The sequence below is a fragment of the Rhea americana genome, unplaced genomic scaffold, assembly GCF_003343005.1.
Source record: "Rhea americana isolate MKP2758 unplaced genomic scaffold, rheAme1 scaffold_2, whole genome shotgun sequence".
NCBI classification, from domain to species: Eukaryota; Metazoa; Chordata; class Aves; order Rheiformes; family Rheidae; genus Rhea; species Rhea americana.
Window position 1 is genome coordinate 14,926,222 of NW_028186149.1, and position 16,098 is coordinate 14,942,319.

A 16,098-nucleotide genomic window follows, 5' to 3' on the forward strand; every position below is an offset into this window, starting at 1 on the left:
GAGGGGTCGCGGCCGCCCGCGTTGCCGCGCAGCGCCGGGTGCCCCCTCCGCAGGGCAAACTTTCTGTTTCCCATCAAAGCCCCGATGCGCTCCGGTCTGAGCGCGGCCCGCAGGTGAGAGCGGGATTTATGTTTGAGTGCCCTGATGACCGGTGGAGGAGAGGGCGCGGGGGGTTACATACGCGCCCGGCGTTCAGTCCGTCCCGTTCAGGTCGCGATACGCGCCTACTCTGAGGGGMTTTACGAGCCGTCAAACCAGGGCTCTCGCAGCCGCGGCGCAGCGGTGGCCCTTGTGCCGGTGGAGTCCCTGCAGTCTTGTAAGTGTCGCTCTATTTTCCGGCTCCTGGAGATCCCCAAGCCTGACTTGTGAGTGTTCAAGGTGTATTGTAACAACAGGAAATACAGTCTTCAGAGTTAACTTACGCTTTTGGTTCCAAAAGATCCTTTCTGTCGTTATTTCAGTATCTTTGAAAGTGTATCTTTGCAAATAGTGTTGAAGTACGTTTATAAGGGTTTTAATATTAAATGTTATTTTAGCTATAGGTATAGTGCCAAAGGAATACAGAATGTGGACTCACCCTAAAAGCGGTGGTGGTGGTGGTGACGACGATGATGATGATGATGATGAACTGTTTGCAAATGTAGAGTCATTACGGAATCAGCTGAGGAGAACTGAAAGGGATCTGCAAACTGTAGGGGAAGAACTTTCCAGGTACGAGTGTGTTTGGGAATGAGAACAGAAAACTGGCTCATGTAGTTTAACCCCATCTTGTTCAGTTTTAAGCAATGAGCAAGTAGCTCATTTTGTGTTTTCCTTTTGAATACCCTTGAGGAAGGAGGGAAAGGTAATAAAGAGAACTTCAGTAATGACTTCTTCCCTCCCTCCTGGCACTAGTGCAAGTGAACATTCTGACCACCTTGAAGAGGCTGTAGACCTTGTTCTGGAAGATCTTGTTGAACCAAGTTGCAACTATCAAGGCTCTTCCGATTGTAAGAAAAATGCCAGTAAAACATCTTGTCATGAGAGAGATTTTCAAACAAAATCCAAAGTAAATATTGCTCTTCATTACTTATTTTTACTATCTTTTGTTTGTTTTGTATTCTTTTATATGTTTTTGAATACTTTTGCTTTTATGTCTTTGAGTTGATACACTTTAGCATTGAACTGTGCAATACTACTGCTGTGTCACTGATCATTTCTTAAGCATAATGTGGTGGTTCTTTGGTGTATATATTGCTTGTGTGTGTGTATAATATATATATATATATATATATATATTTTTAATGTCTAGTCCTACCCAGTATCTACAACTTCTGATAAAACTGTGGAACAAGAAAATAAGCATCTTAAGGAGAAGCTGAACGCACTTCATGAACAAAATGCATCTTTGACTTCTCAGAACCACTACCTAAAAAATAAAATTGAAACAATCAACTTTGAATTGATGCAGTCAAAAACAAGAGTATGTGACTTTGATATATTCATTTTCCAGATAAATATTGCTAGTGACTGTGATTTTTGAGTTCATAATTGCAGGCAGTGTGTACTATTTTTCTGTCTTGGCTTATTCTATTTAAGTTTTTGTATAGTAATAATATTATCTGTCATTGATTTTAGAAAAGAATGTTTGGAATCTATTTATCCATGAGCAAAACAACTGTACTCTGTCATTCACATTCCAAAATTTATTTTAAAGCCAGTGAGTTGCAGACTGAGAATAAGTCATAGAATAAGAACTTGTTGTGCTAGCTGCTGTATTAAAGGGGGGGGGAACCCTGTTCCTGCCTCTCGCGTCATAAAATGTAGTTAGATAATGAAGAGATGGAAGAACACATTATGTGAGAAGATAGTTCAATGATGTAATTAGTATTGCGTGTTCATGTGGCTAGGTATATTTTTCTGAGCTATGTTAATCTTAATGTGAGTAATAATAATGACAAAGTAGTTACACTGTATCTAGAAAGTGAAAAATGTTGACCTTTTGAATTAGAATAGCATCACTATTTAGAAAAAATGAAGATGAATTGTAGATAATGATTCATTAAGATTAAGCATATACTTTTACATGTACTTTTTTCTAGAGAGAAATTATATTCTTACATTTGGTATAAATGTAACAATAATAAAATGTAGCTATGCTTAATGCTTTTCATTTGAGAAGTATCATCTTTAAGTGCAAATAAGTAGATAAACAAAATACTTGGTTTTCTGGCCTGGTAAGGATAAACAGAGGAACATGAAGTTGTAGGGAGGAAAGCAAGAGATGAGACCAACATTTAAAGAAACCACTCTGCTAGACAGTGCATCATACTGAAGTGGTGCTAGGGAACAGGAAAGGTATTAAATGAGCAGAAACTTGGAGGTCAATTATTTGTGTATATGAACAAGCATCTTCTACAGCAAAGTTAAGGGCACTGTGCAGATACTTCTTGTGCGTCTTATTTGAAGGTACATATGCAAGTGTTAATGAAACTCCAAATGTGTTTGTATTTCAGATTTCTTATCTTGAATCGGCTTTAGGTACACGTTCAGCCAGCATTCCTAAACTAGAAGAACAGATTGTAAATTTGGAAGCAGAAGTTTCAGCTCAAGATAAAATTCTGAGGTAGTAAATGTACTTTTTAGGGAACATTTAATTTTGGTCTGCTTGTCAATCACAACTTTTTTCTTCCTCCCTTCAAGATCACATAGTGATAGTTCCATGAGGATCATGAAATCTGGGTTTTAAAATTTTCACTTCAAATCCTCATTTGAGAGAGGTTGTGTTTTGCTGCATTTTGATATCTTATATATGGAGAATATACTGTAAGAAATGGAGGAAAATAGTAAAGGCTGTTAAAGGGATACGTTTATAATCTATGCTAAACACAAATGCGCCCTTTTAACTGTCAAATGTTTGTACACTACATGACTACGTAACTTAAATAGTAAGCAAACATATTCTAAAATTTGATTTTGCAGCAGATAGCAAACAAATTCTTTCTTCTTGAGTACATCAATCAAGGCAAATGGCCAAATAAAGCCAATGTAAGCAAAATATCCAGAGGCTGTCAGAAAGATGCAGCTGACTGTCAGCTTTTTAATACTTGAAGCTATGTAATATTCAAATAATACCTCAATAAGCCTATTTTCACAAAGCAAGTAAAATATTTATCTTTAATTTAGTTTGGTGGGTTACTAGTGTTGTTTGCTGTGTATATGTGCGAAGTGCTGTATGTGCTGTGTATATTCACAGGTAAAACTATACCTATTCCCAGAAAAATAGTGATTTGTGTGTTCTGATCTTTCTTGAAACACAAAGTATGTTGTCTGAATCCTTGGCATGAATGATACTTGAAGCCTATTGATGGGGTTTGGATACCCCTCCAGACCAGAGATGCACTCTTGGAGTTCTCTGATCAGTCTGGAAACTGGGGGGGTTCTAGTTCCGAGATCTGCAGCACGTTAGACTAGTTTTTCTGCATACGATGTTTCAGAAGAGAAAAATAAAATACTTGATTTTTTTTTAACAAAAGTATTCCTGTTTTTAGTTGTGTTTTCTGTTAATTTGGTAGAGATGCAGAAGATAAACTAGAGCAAAGTCAGAAAATGATAGTGGAAAGAGAACATATGCTACAAAGATATAGAGAGGACTATAAAAATCTGAAAATGGAGTTAATTGAACGAAGCAAGCAAGGAAAGAGGTACTATGTTTTTTTTTGTTTTTTTTTTTTTTAATAAATTGAATACAGAAGTTTGTACTAATGCATAAGTGTTTATTCCCATTGGTGGATGTTTTCTTTGTGGAATCAAATTATACCTCTGACTTATGGATGTGTTATTTAAAAAAAAAAAAAAAAAAGAGGGGGGGGGTTGAAATTTCCCTTCTCTATAAAGGTGTCTTTAAAAAGTGACACTATTTTTTTAATCTTGACATTTGCTCTTGGTTGCAGGCTGATATTGTACACTAAAGTATAACTTAGCTGTCTAGCCAATCCATCACCTGTTTTTCTCATCAAAATAGATGTAGTATAGTTGAGAGTTTAAATGTGTCCAGGATGTATTTTACCTGAATTATTTTTCACTTTTTCTTGCAAGCACCTGCAGCGTATTCTTGTTTTTCTGTATTTCAAGTATATGCTTGCAATCAACAGAGCTATCCCCAGCATAATATTACTAGGGGGAGAGGAGAAGCAATAAAAACACTACTTACATGAGACAACTTTTTTGTTATGCTTAATCTCATATGTGGACTATGTGTGTGTTACAGTTGAAAGGGAGGTTGTTGTTTCCCCTTATCTTCACCTTCCTCTCCTATTGCATCCTTTTCATTGAACCTAGTAGTTGTGTTGCTACTGGGAAGGATAGATCATTTCTTCARACAGCTGAGAGTTTACCATCCAGAATCTGATCATCCCCCAAACTGTAATTTTAAAGAAAACAGAGGAATAAATTAATTGGGCAGGTAGGACTCTTCATTTAACTGCATTACCTTTGGCAAAAGGGTAATTGAATTCATGATTTTTGAAAGCATTTCTCAAGTCTTTTGAGTGTGAAAGCCTTGTTTGGCTTGTCTGTCTACTCTCTGAATTAGGTCTAACCTTCCCAAAGCTATGCAAGAGGCAATAATGCCAGCCTGGCACTACTGCTGAAGAGATGCGTGTTGATTTATGCTCACTGTTCAGAGCATGTGGGGCTAAAACTGGCTGTAGTCACTTACTAGTTGCAGATGTTGATATTTGGGTACCTTTGAAAAACTGAGCTTCTGCCAGGTGTTAAAGGCAACGTACAATGCTCTGATGAGTGTAGACAATAATTACAACTTGCTTTCAATCAGTAATTCCTGCCACTTTTTACTCATTCTGCACTTCTGACTGACACTATTGTTCTTGAAGCCCCTTTATCCTCTTCTTTCTAAATGCTTTGCCATCTCCAGATGGTTAATGGTCCTGAGATGGAGAAACAGTGATCTACGGGTAGGCTGTACTTAGGTAAGGCACTTGCCCTGTCCCTATAGTTCCCTCAGTGAAGAAATTCTTAGTGAGCAGCAGTAATTCTGTTGTGTTTGTGTTGGATATCCTAAATGGATTGCATCCTTAAGCTGTCTCAAGGCTACTGCTCCAACTTCTTTCCAAGTGAGTAATGATGGAGGAAGGTAAGAGAGAGAAAGAAGAATAAAGAGGAATAACAGGCGGTCTAGATTTCTTTGAATGATTGCTCACCCTCATATCCCACAAGCGTCTGTTTCCTGTACCGTTACTGAGGACATTTCTTCAGTATCCCCAAATAATTTAACCTGTGATCCGTTCCTGTCAGTCCTAGCATAATTCCAGTCACGCAGAACTCCCTTCAGCATAAAAAGCACTTCTAGTCGCCCTTAAGCCCTTTGAATTTTAAGGGGCACTGTTGTCTTCTGTTTATTTTTGTCATACACACTATCTCAATCCCTAGAAGTAGCTTTAATGGTAGGGACCAGGGGGCTGCAGGATGACTTGAATCACAAACTTTTTGAGAGGCATCAGAATTTTATTTTTACATTCATGTTATTTAGATTTAGTTTGTGTTAATATGTAAAAACAAAATTTTTAAAAAAACAAGAATGTGCCTCATATGAAACTGTTATTTTTTAATCTAAGAATTAAAAAGTTGGAAGGAGAAAAGAAGCTACCAAAGGTTGTTAATTTAGTTGTTACGTTTTCTGATTTTTGGGTAACTGGAAGAGATAGTTATATAATTACTGAAACTATGATTTTTAAGGTTGATATACTTTGCAGAGCAGAACAGCAAAGAAATGAGGCTTTGTTGAATGCTGAGGAGCTGACAAAAGCTTTCAAAAAGTATAAAGAGAAAATAACTGAAAAATTGGAAAAGGTAGGTGTTTCCCTCCCCCATACCCCCAGTTATTTTTGCTATACTTTTTCTTCCAGTGTGCTGGGCAGTAAATGGTAATGGGTTTATTAGCAGATCAGCTGTCTCTGCTTGTTGTTGGCAAAGTCTTGAGAGATGGTGCAGGGTAAACAACTACTTTTTCTGATAAATTTGACTATCCAGTGTTAAGTTGTCTTTGCACAGTCTAGCCAGTCTGCATCCCTGAGGTAACCTAACACTGCTGCTTTTTCTTTTGTCTCTTGCCTGTCAGTCAGGAATTCTAAGTTTAAAAGTGTGTGATCCCTTTTAAAGAACCATTTTGACTCCACATAATCTGTCCACCGATACATACACTAGAGAAGAGCTAAGATGAGAATGAAGTCATCTCCCAAAGTTCCAGTGGTCAAAGTGGTTAATGTTACCTCCTGGCAGGAGGAGAAATTATACAGACTTGAGATAATTACCTTTTAAGGAGAATTGTGATTTGATTAGACTTCTTCCTTTGTAGGAGGACATTGCCTAAATATATTGTTTTAAAAATACTAAACTAAAATAACATTGTTTTTTCCCAAATGTCAGGAAGAAATTTTTTTCTTCGCTCTCCTGTTCCTCAAACTAGTGAACAGTAGAATTATATACTGCTTACAAGAATAAAAGAAGCAACTTACTGTGTTTATAATATTTTTAAAGATGTTTAAGATTATTGATAATGAAAAGTTGCTTTTTAAGGTTCAAGCTGAAGAAGTAGTCTTGGAAAAATATTTAAATAATTGTGAAAAGGAAAAAGAGAAGTTGAATGAGAAGTGTATCAGCTATAGAAAAAACTTAGAAATCCTGGAAGAGCAGCTAAGGTAAGGCAAAGACTTTTAAAAATTTTTGTACAGTTATATGGGGAAAAAATTACACGTTACAGCAGTCTCTGGGAAACTATTTTCCAATCYATGCAGTTTAATCCAAATCAGGACCAGCATCAGTGAATATTTGAGATCAATTTCCCCTCMCCATCCCTTTTCTGGGAGTGTGGGTTCCTGTGCTTGCACACAACTCCTGTGGGAGATATGGATGCTCTAGCTTTGTATCTGTTCTGCTCCTGACAGACTGCCAATGTACATGCTAGTGAGAAAGAACCATRCAAGTTTGCTTACGCATGCCCCCAGGTGTGAGTCCCTATGTGTTGCACGCGGTACCACTAGCTGGAGTGCAGGCTGCTCTCAGTATCCGACAGGGAGGCTGCATTCAGCTCTGAACAGAGGTTGTGCTGCAGGCAGGGCAACTTTTGGCAGCGTCAAACTAGGTTTTGACTGTTGCTTTGTTCCCACTCCAAGGCTTTTCCCCCACTGTCAGAAGTGTCATGCTTTCTGTATATTTCAAGTTGACTCCTCCTTTGTTTCAGAAGTTTCTTTTGTAATTCCTTCATTACTRTTAAGTCCAGCTGATGATTGTCTTCCTCTAGCATTATCAGTTCTGGCTGTCTGCTCCTGACAGGAACCTCTGTTCTAGACAGCCTGCTTTTCTCTGCTAATTTGCACCAGATTTGGCTCTTATCAGACCTTTTGCTGAGCCAATTCAACTTGCCAGGTGAACAGATATATTTTTAACCCATCAGAAATTAACTTTTTAATAAAATTGGCTTGCTGTACAGTCAGATATACAGGAAGGAGAAAAATAAGATCCCTCCCCCTCTTGTTGGTAACAGAATGCTAGATTAGCTCAGTCTTAATCAATTATCTTCATCTATTACAAGTTGTTTTATCCTCTTCTTGAATTCCCTTCTCTTCAGCACAGTTAAAGCCATCTTTATATCCTACCCGTGACTCTCCTGATAGTGCTTAAAACCCTAATAATGTGCTAGGAGTGAGGAGGAGTTCATTCTCTGCTTCTGTTTGCTCGTAGCAGTTTGGATATTGGTCCTAGGAAGAGTGAAAACTTAGTAAAGCCATAAAAACTCCTCTATCTGTTGTGGCGCTAATCGTAGATTTTGAGAGGTAGGAAACTAGTGAAGAAGCAGTTTGTTTATGAAACTTTCTTTTCTTAGTATTTTTAATAATGAGAATCCTAGTTTACTTCTCTGTGTTTAGCTACACCTTTTGAATATTTACATACTCTTTTAGGCAATCAAGGGAAGAGAATCATAGCACAAAAGAAGAAATTAAGAATCTAGAGGCAAAGAATGCTGAAACAGTATCACTGCTGACTCAGTCTAACCAGAAGATCCTAAAGCTTGAGAGAGATCTTAGTGACAAAGAAATAGTACTTAAAGAAAAAAATGCTTTAATAAGTGAAAATGCAGAGCTGAAAGCACTTACAGCACAGCAACATGACCGCCTGAAGTTATGTCATCAAGAAATAGAGGATTCAAGGAAAGAGCTCAGCACACTAGAAACCATTATTTCCCAGTTGTCTCTTAGTACATCTGAGGAGGTATGGTAGCTGATGTATCATTGTAAATTATATTGTGCATCTTGAACAATTCTAACTGGTATTGTGAGGAAATTCTGTGAAGTTCTGGTCTGAGCACAATTTCTTTTGTTTTCAAGCTGCATGAAGTGTTTTGTTAAGTTTCAATATTTTACTTTGTTGCCTGATTCATGAATGAGGAGCAGGTGCTTTGGAGTTGATTAATGAGCATGCATTTAAAATGGCACTTTCTGTTCCTCTGTCCTATGTATTGATTCTTCTGATGAAGGTATATTCCAAAACAGGATATCCAACTGTATGATACTGAGGCTCATCTCAATTGAACAGTATGACAAGTGTCACACAGCCACAATTGATGTGTCAACCTCAACAGCAGTAATGGAAGAATAAGAACTGGAGAGATGTTTGCAGGAATTCTTTTTGTTTGGAAAGAAGAGGCATGCTTTCTCTGACTGTGAATTAACTTTTGTTTTAACATAATGAGGCCTGGCTTATCAGCCTGAAGCTTGCACTTGTGAGCTTTATAACTAAACTGATTGTGGTTGGGAAAGTCCAATAAAAAAATGCAAAGTTGTGACTTGGAGGAATTCTTTGGGAGCTCAAAGTAGACAGCTGGACTAGGGAGAAACGTTCAAGGTCAGGAGCACAGAGCACATGTGGTATCTTTATTTTTAAAGTAGGAATGTGAGTGGTTGTATTGAAAACAAAAGTATTCTTACGATTTTAGGATTCACAAAGTGGCTTCTGCTACAGAGAGTATAGTAATTTTGTATTAAACACAACATTTTTGTCTGTTATAGCCACGGAGATTTATTGGAAGGGTTATTAAAGAATTGTTTGTGGCCCTTTTTGCAAAACAAATTATATTTACTATTCCTTAAAAAATAGGAATTATTTCACTAATTTAATGGAATATTCAGAAGCCCTCTGTAACTTGTGGAGGGAAAACAGTACTAAATGCAGTCATTGAAATCTGAAAAGAAGTATGAGGTGAGAAGTGTTTTTTTTTTTTTTTTTTTTTTTTTTTTTTTTTTTTTTTTTTGAATTTTTTTTAATATTTTTTTTTTTTTTTTTATGGCAAAAATGTTCACACTTCAGTGTCTGTACTTAGATATCTAAAGGAGAAGCCTCAGTCTTAGGGGGACTTGATGCCTATAATTCCCTCTCACTTATTTAGGAGAACAATTGTAAAGGTCAGGTTATCCAGACTTTTAATATCCTGGCACATTTGTATTAAAAATTATATGTTAGTAGAAAACATAAATCATACTGTGAAGCATTAAGAAGTCAATTTTGCATTGATTTTTGGTTTTCCCTTAACTTTTAGTTTAAATGGCACCACTTGAAACATCAGCTGCCCAGTTCTACAAAAGAAGCGCTTTCAGACTCTTGTGAATCAAATAAATCTTTCATTGCAGACCTGAGGTATAACTTTCTGGTTACTGAATTATGGCAAGAATAGGCAGATAATTAGGAGTTATTAGAACTAGCACATGCAGARAATATTAAATCCTTACCTTCCTTTTTTGTGATAGACTGAAATTGGCAGTGAAAGAAGCAGAAATTCAAAAACTTCGCACAAACTTAACTGTATGCAAGATAGCTGAGCATCTTTCTAATGATAACGAAGGACAAGAAAGTAGCAGATTATGTGTCATGGAAAGAGAGCCTGTCAAATTGACTGGAAATCAAGCAGGTAAACTTACTTAACCTACCTGTACAGTTCCTTCTGATTAAACCACAGAATAGGAGTTAAAATTTCTGGGGGGTTTAAATTGCTTTTCTAGTAATTTCTTCTGGAAATTGTGATGTACTGCAGGCACAATATTATTATTATTTTGAGAGTTAAGAGTTGTTCAGCTTGTTACTTGTTCTATCTACAAACTGTGTTGAAACAGAAATATATCCTTTTTTTTTGTTGTTTATGCCAAGATCACCATATTTTCTTTGATTCTTTTGTTTGTATCCTGCTGTCACTGAATTTCTTCTGCAATTACTGTTAGTACTGTATGATAAAATGATAAATGATTTTTTTGATAGRTTTGTGGTTTTTTTCTTAATTCACAGTATGTAGTTTCATTAGAGGGAAAAAATAAAAAGTTAGCCTTGTGTCTGAATACTATATTTACTAGTTCAACATGCTGCAGTAAAATTTTACTTCTCTTTTTGATGGGATGTATGATTGTTAGCTTGATTGCTGGTTTGTATGCTCTTCTGTAAATTAAGCTTAGATTTATTTTTTTCTAATTATAAGAGAGGAGAAAATGTCAACAGTTGGAACTTATCAGCAAACAATTTGAAAAGGAGAGACAAAGATTCAAGAAAGAGATAGAAGAGTTACATACTGAACTGACAAAAGTGAATCATGAGAACTCTACTTTGAAGACCAGCATGGCTCAGAGAGCCAGTCAGTTTCAAATCATACAAGAAGAACTGCTGGAGAAGGCTTCAAAAACTAGTAACTTAGAGCGAGAAGTAAGTTGTTAGTGGCAGTGGAAAAATTAGTCACTTTTTTTATTCAGTAATCAAAGATGGTTAAGACAGTTTTTATGGAAAACTGTAATTGCCATATTAATTTGAGTCCAACTCATTTAAGAAGATTGGAAATAAGCTTTTGAGCAAGCAGGAAAGTTTAAAAGTGGCAGTCTTAATTTTTCTATTGTCAGAAATCTCTAATTTTAAAGCTGAAGTAGTTATTAGGTGTTATTACTGCTATTTAGGTTGTTGCGTGGTCTTGTGGCTTTAATATGCTTGAATTAAATATATATTTATCTTAAGGAATAGATTTTAAAAGAGCAATTTTAAGTATTTTTCCCCATTAAATGTTAATATACTTGCCAGAGATCAACGTTATTCTTGGGGAATTCCAAAAGAAATTAACTAGCTGTTCTCAGATTAAATAAGTTGAAAAGCTAATATTTACATTCTGGTGCTAATGTGTTTCTGGAATTCCAGCATACTTTGACTTGCAATATTTCCTCATAGTAGCCATGAAATGTTATAAATCCTTAATAGCGAATTCACTTTTATGATGTTAATAGTTATTATGAGTTATGTATTTGAGGTAAATTGTGCTAAATTCTTCTCTGTAAATAATAATGATTAATAAATGTTAAAAAAAGCATTAAAAATACTAAAATTATAGTAGCTAACACAGAATTGATTGTAAGAAAACATAAACAAATAACAAATGTTTGAATAAACCTGAAACAGTTGTCTTCACACCGTTTTATGCCATATCTGGTTTTAGGTAGCAAAGAAATCTTCTCAACTTTCTGCACTTGAGAAACAGTTGGAAGAAAAGACTGTTGCTTATTCTTTAGCTGCAGCAAGAAATACTGAGTTGGAAAAGGAAGTCATGGTAAATTATTCTCAGTGAGAAACTACATCTATGTAAAAATTAAATTGAGATTAAAGTTCAAGTTAAAAYGGTGGTATTGCACATACTCAAAATGAATAGACTTTCAGATCTGCTAGAGAGTCCATTCAGTTTTTAGGCCCTACAATTTTAAAGGCCTGAATAACCTTACTTCAGATAAAAACATCTTTTCTTTTAACCTTTGACACAAATACTAAGTTTTTAATGGATATATTACTTTTTTCTTTTTGATTACATGTAAAATGAAAACCTGGTCCTACCAAAATCATTGGTAGCGTTACCATTTGTTTCAGCGAGACCAGGACTTTATCCACACTATTAAAATTTTAAGATTTTAAATCTTTTCAGCTTGCACTCTAAATTTTTTTGTATTTAATACCAATTTAGTAAAATTACCTTGCTTTTCCATTAGAGCAAAGTTATTCCTAAAGTAACATGTACGTCATTGATTTGGGGTGTAGGACAAATAGAAAAGAACATGGAAAAGGTTACAATGTACTGTGCTAGTACTGTTTTCTTTCTTTTTCTGAAATTGTCAAGCAGTCTTCTGTATGAAGTTACTAAGGTAAGAGATGGCTAAGCTGGATTACAAATATTAAATATGACATTGGGCAAATCACTTCTCTCTTTTTTTTTTTTCCTCTTTTTTTCTCTTGCTGTTTTTAAGTTGCATATTTTTAAGAAATATATATCAACCCTTGGATAAAAAGTCTTATAAGTGAGATGCAGTGAGGAAGGTTGTCTAACATTTGGATCACTCTAAATTTAGATCGTAGTATTGTTATATAAACCCTTAAGAAAGGTGGGTCTAAGGTTGCTAGAAAAGGTAACAATCTCTGTGGTCCTTTTCAGATGGAAAAATTCAATATATCTATGTGAACATAGAAATTCTTTGTCTTTCTATCTGTCAGAAGTTCCTTCCTCCAGTTGCTGTAATCTATGCTGGTAGTCTATCTTGGCAAACACCCTGCCTATGTGTAGTGGCTGCATTCAGGGGCATTCTATACATATATTGTAAGCCTGATATTCTTTGAGATGAAACATGCTGTGTGTAACTTTAGTATTCTCTGTGTTGTTCCTTTTATGAAGTCTAGGAACTTGATTACGAAGTAATATGCTATTTGGTATCAGAGTTAAATACTTTTATGAAGGTTTTTTCTGTTGCTATCTTTCAGGAAAAGAACAGCCACATTCGTAAGTTGGAAAGAACCATCAGTGAAGAACATGAGCAAATAGCTTTAGCTTTTGAAAAAGCAAAGTTGATTCAGCTTGAGCAGCACAAAGAGATGGAGAAACAGATTGAACTAGTAAGACCTTTTGTGCTAGTATGTGTGAGTGATATACTTGGTAACTTTTCTCCAATGTTGAATAGTTTCTTTGTTTGGCAATTCTGAAGTAGACACCCAATTAACACTTTGTATCTTCTCCCTGCATTTCCTGTTTTTAGTTTTTCTGCCTAACACTCAACAATGTCACAACACCTCTCTGAGATATTAACATCCTCTTTCCTGTTGAAAACATCTCCAACATCTTCCCTTAATCCCCTGAAATCCTTGAAAGTCATTTCCCATATGTCCATCACCTGCACACTATGGGGAAACTGGAGAGAAATATGAGCACAGGAAGAGTACTGTTGCTCTTAAGTCCGAAGAATAACATTTAGAGCAGAGAAATCAATAGCTTCTATCACTATTCATTCATTTGCTGAACCTTTGCCAAGCTGAGTCTTAGGAATATCTGAGTTCAGCAAGAACCGTTAGTAGGATTTTTCAGTCTTTGTGTAAGAATTCAGTCATTTTGTGTGATTGAAAGTATAACATTGGGTAGCTGTTAAAGCAACTTGTCACATTTTACTAAAGAAAAGGCATATTTCTTTTTTTGGCTGACAACAATATAAGCAGTAATTATACTCTGCCTGCCCTGATCCTTTTGCTTCTTCTGATGCTTTTAAATATTAAGTATTTGGAGTTTCTTGATATTTATAATATTGTGCTATACTGCTGATAGCATTTTCACTGTTCACTTCGTGTCACTGTTCACTTCTCATTTTCAAGGTGGTGGGTGAATGGAATTGAATGACATAATTAGATATATAGTTCTCTGGAAAAGCTTATTAAAATAATAAATGAATAATTATTTATGGACAGCTTCAGACACAGCTTGATAAGAAACACCAACAATTCATTGAACAAGAGAAAACAATCTCTATTTTACAGCAAGATGTTATATGTAAACAACAACACATTGAGTCATTGGATGGGCTGCTGATAGAAAGCAGAGAGGTAAGGTTGGCTCTTGATTTCTTCAAAATGCAAATCAAACAAGTGACGTTTAGGGATAAAAAGTATATTCAAGGACATGTGAAAAATGGGAGATGAAAGATACGTATTTTGCTGCTTCTTAATTCTTTTTTGAGTCCTTGATGGAATCTAGATTAGTTCCCAAACTACTCTAAACTGTATAAACTTTAAAGTCGCAACATTCCAATTTTGCCTCTTTTTTTACCTTGCACTTCTTGCTGTAATCAAAGGAAAGAGGTCTAAATAAAGAGCTATTTCATCTACTTTGCACCAGGTGGAGAACTAAGAAGATTGTACTACGACAATCTACACTCCTTTTAGAATTCCTATTCACAGCTGAATATAGAGACACACTTATTGGGAGCCAAATTCACTTAGAAATATGATGTATGCAAGTACAGTATAAAAGCAATTATGTTTTAAATACTGGTATTTTTTCCCTGGTTTGTAGTATGAGGTTTTTAGCACATGAACTTTTATTACTGTAACTATATTCATATTTTTTCCTCTTGAAAAAATATGTGTACGAACAGGAAATGGAAAAACAAAATGTCAAGAAAGATGAAGGATTGAAGATACTGCAAAATCAGTTAACTGAAGAAACAATCAAAGTTAGTGAGTTCTTGTAATTTTCAATTAATAGTCTTTAAATTGTGATGATGTAGTTAATTCCTTTTATCCTTTATGGACGTGCTATATTAAAGGCTACTTTATAGAAGTCTGTCTTGTGTAAATATTTTGGAAATCACTGACCTGAAGCCTTCCAACTATCCTTTTTATTAAAAAAAAAAAAAAAAAAAAAAAGTAGTAGTATGGTATGGGTTTAGTAAATTGGTGTAATTGAAAGCATTAGCCCATCCACCAAAGCTTACCAGCACAATTGATGTTGAAATGAGTTTGATGAAAAATGTCAACTTAGCACTGAAACCAAACGGTAGGAAAAGTTTAATCACCATGGCTTAAGATCTCTGTAGGTTTATTCTTTAATTTTTATATCTGTCCAAGATTACAAAGTATGTATTTGAGATTACTCAAATCCAAACGAACAGTAAAAAAGCAGATAGTTTAGTATTGACATTGCTACTGTAAGAAATTGTTTCATGTTTTATATTAAAGCTGTTGCTTTCCTCTCTGGTGGAACTTGGGCACTGTCTCTCACAGCAGGAAACAAAAATATATGCTCTTTAGTAGCCTTTTGAGAGGTGATATATTAAGATCTGAAACTTATTCTTGAAAAAGACTTGTCGCAATTCACATACGATGACCATTCCAAACTTACAAATAAAATTCTGTATGTAAAACTTAATCTGTAATAAAGCATGRTTTATAAATGACATGATATTGTGCATATGTTTGTCTTTAAATTCTAGCTATTGACACATACTGGAATATCTTGTCAGTACATGATTTAAGTAGTTTAAAATATTGTAATTTTAATAAGTAATTTTCATTTCTAAGTGTTATTTCAGTTCTCTGATGTTTATCATAATATTTCCTGGGCGTTTTAGTGCTGCTTAGAGTAAAATGTAGTTTTCCAGATGTATTACACAGAGGTGATCTTTAACATTTTTTTTTAGACTTCCAACTCATTAATCAGAAATTTGCTAATTTTAAGTGGTTTGTTACATGTAACTAGGTGAGACAACTTCAGTCAGCGCTGGACATATGTAAGGAAGAACTTGCACTGTATTTGAGTCAATTAGAAGAAAACAAGGAGATATTTGAAAATCAGCTTAAAAAGAAATCTGAAGAGGTAACAGCTTGTTTTAACAACTTTTCTGTATTACCGAGAAAACTGCTGTTATGGATGATGTAATCTAAAGGCTTATCTTTGATAGAAGAGACAACGTTTGCAGCAGGAATTGTGAAAAGGAAATAAGCTGAGAAAAGACTGTTTTGTGARGCTAAGAGTGAAAAACATGACTAGAAAATGTTGAATAAGCTTAAGGTGAAGAAATACCAGTGGAAAAAGAAGTGCTGAAGGAAGTAAAACAATCAGGATTAAGTGAAGGAAACCTCTGTCTTGAAAAAAATTGAGATGGAGATAGCTATTGTAGTATAAACCTATGTGCATGTGATTGATTGTACTGTGTGTGTCCTACTAGGGAAGAAATCCTGGGCACAGGAAAACTTTTCAAATTCCAACCTTTCAAA

General features: G+C 35.2%; 1 protein-coding gene across 3 annotated transcripts in view; it reads left to right on the plus strand.

Moving 5' to 3' along the window:
• The first annotated feature begins 50 nt into the window (after positions 1 to 50).
• CCDC18 (coiled-coil domain containing 18) overlaps positions 51 to 16,098 on the plus strand; it is a 29,381-nt gene continuing 13,333 nt past the window's right edge. The window contains exons 1-16 of one of the 3 annotated variants that reach the window (XM_085303579.1): positions 51 to 717; positions 895 to 1,048; positions 1,292 to 1,462; positions 2,496 to 2,605; positions 3,555 to 3,683; positions 5,754 to 5,850; positions 6,577 to 6,698; positions 7,959 to 8,268; positions 9,593 to 9,690; positions 9,801 to 9,961; positions 10,520 to 10,740; positions 11,516 to 11,626; positions 12,820 to 12,951; positions 13,792 to 13,926; positions 14,478 to 14,555; positions 15,581 to 15,697. In XM_085303579.1, coding sequence (XP_085159705.1) covers positions 566 to 717; positions 895 to 1,048; positions 1,292 to 1,462; positions 2,496 to 2,605; positions 3,555 to 3,683; positions 5,754 to 5,850; positions 6,577 to 6,698; positions 7,959 to 8,268; positions 9,593 to 9,690; positions 9,801 to 9,961; positions 10,520 to 10,740; positions 11,516 to 11,626; positions 12,820 to 12,951; positions 13,792 to 13,926; positions 14,478 to 14,555; positions 15,581 to 15,697 — 2,298 coding nt within the window. In that variant the 5' untranslated portion in view covers positions 51 to 565. The remainder of the gene's footprint in view (positions 718 to 894; positions 1,049 to 1,291; positions 1,463 to 2,495; positions 2,606 to 3,554; positions 3,684 to 5,753; positions 5,851 to 6,576; positions 6,699 to 7,958; positions 8,269 to 9,592; positions 9,691 to 9,800; positions 9,962 to 10,519; positions 10,741 to 11,515; positions 11,627 to 12,819; positions 12,952 to 13,791; positions 13,927 to 14,477; positions 14,556 to 15,580; positions 15,698 to 16,098) is intronic. The other 2 variants (XM_085303577.1, XM_085303578.1) reach the window with 2 other exon arrangements.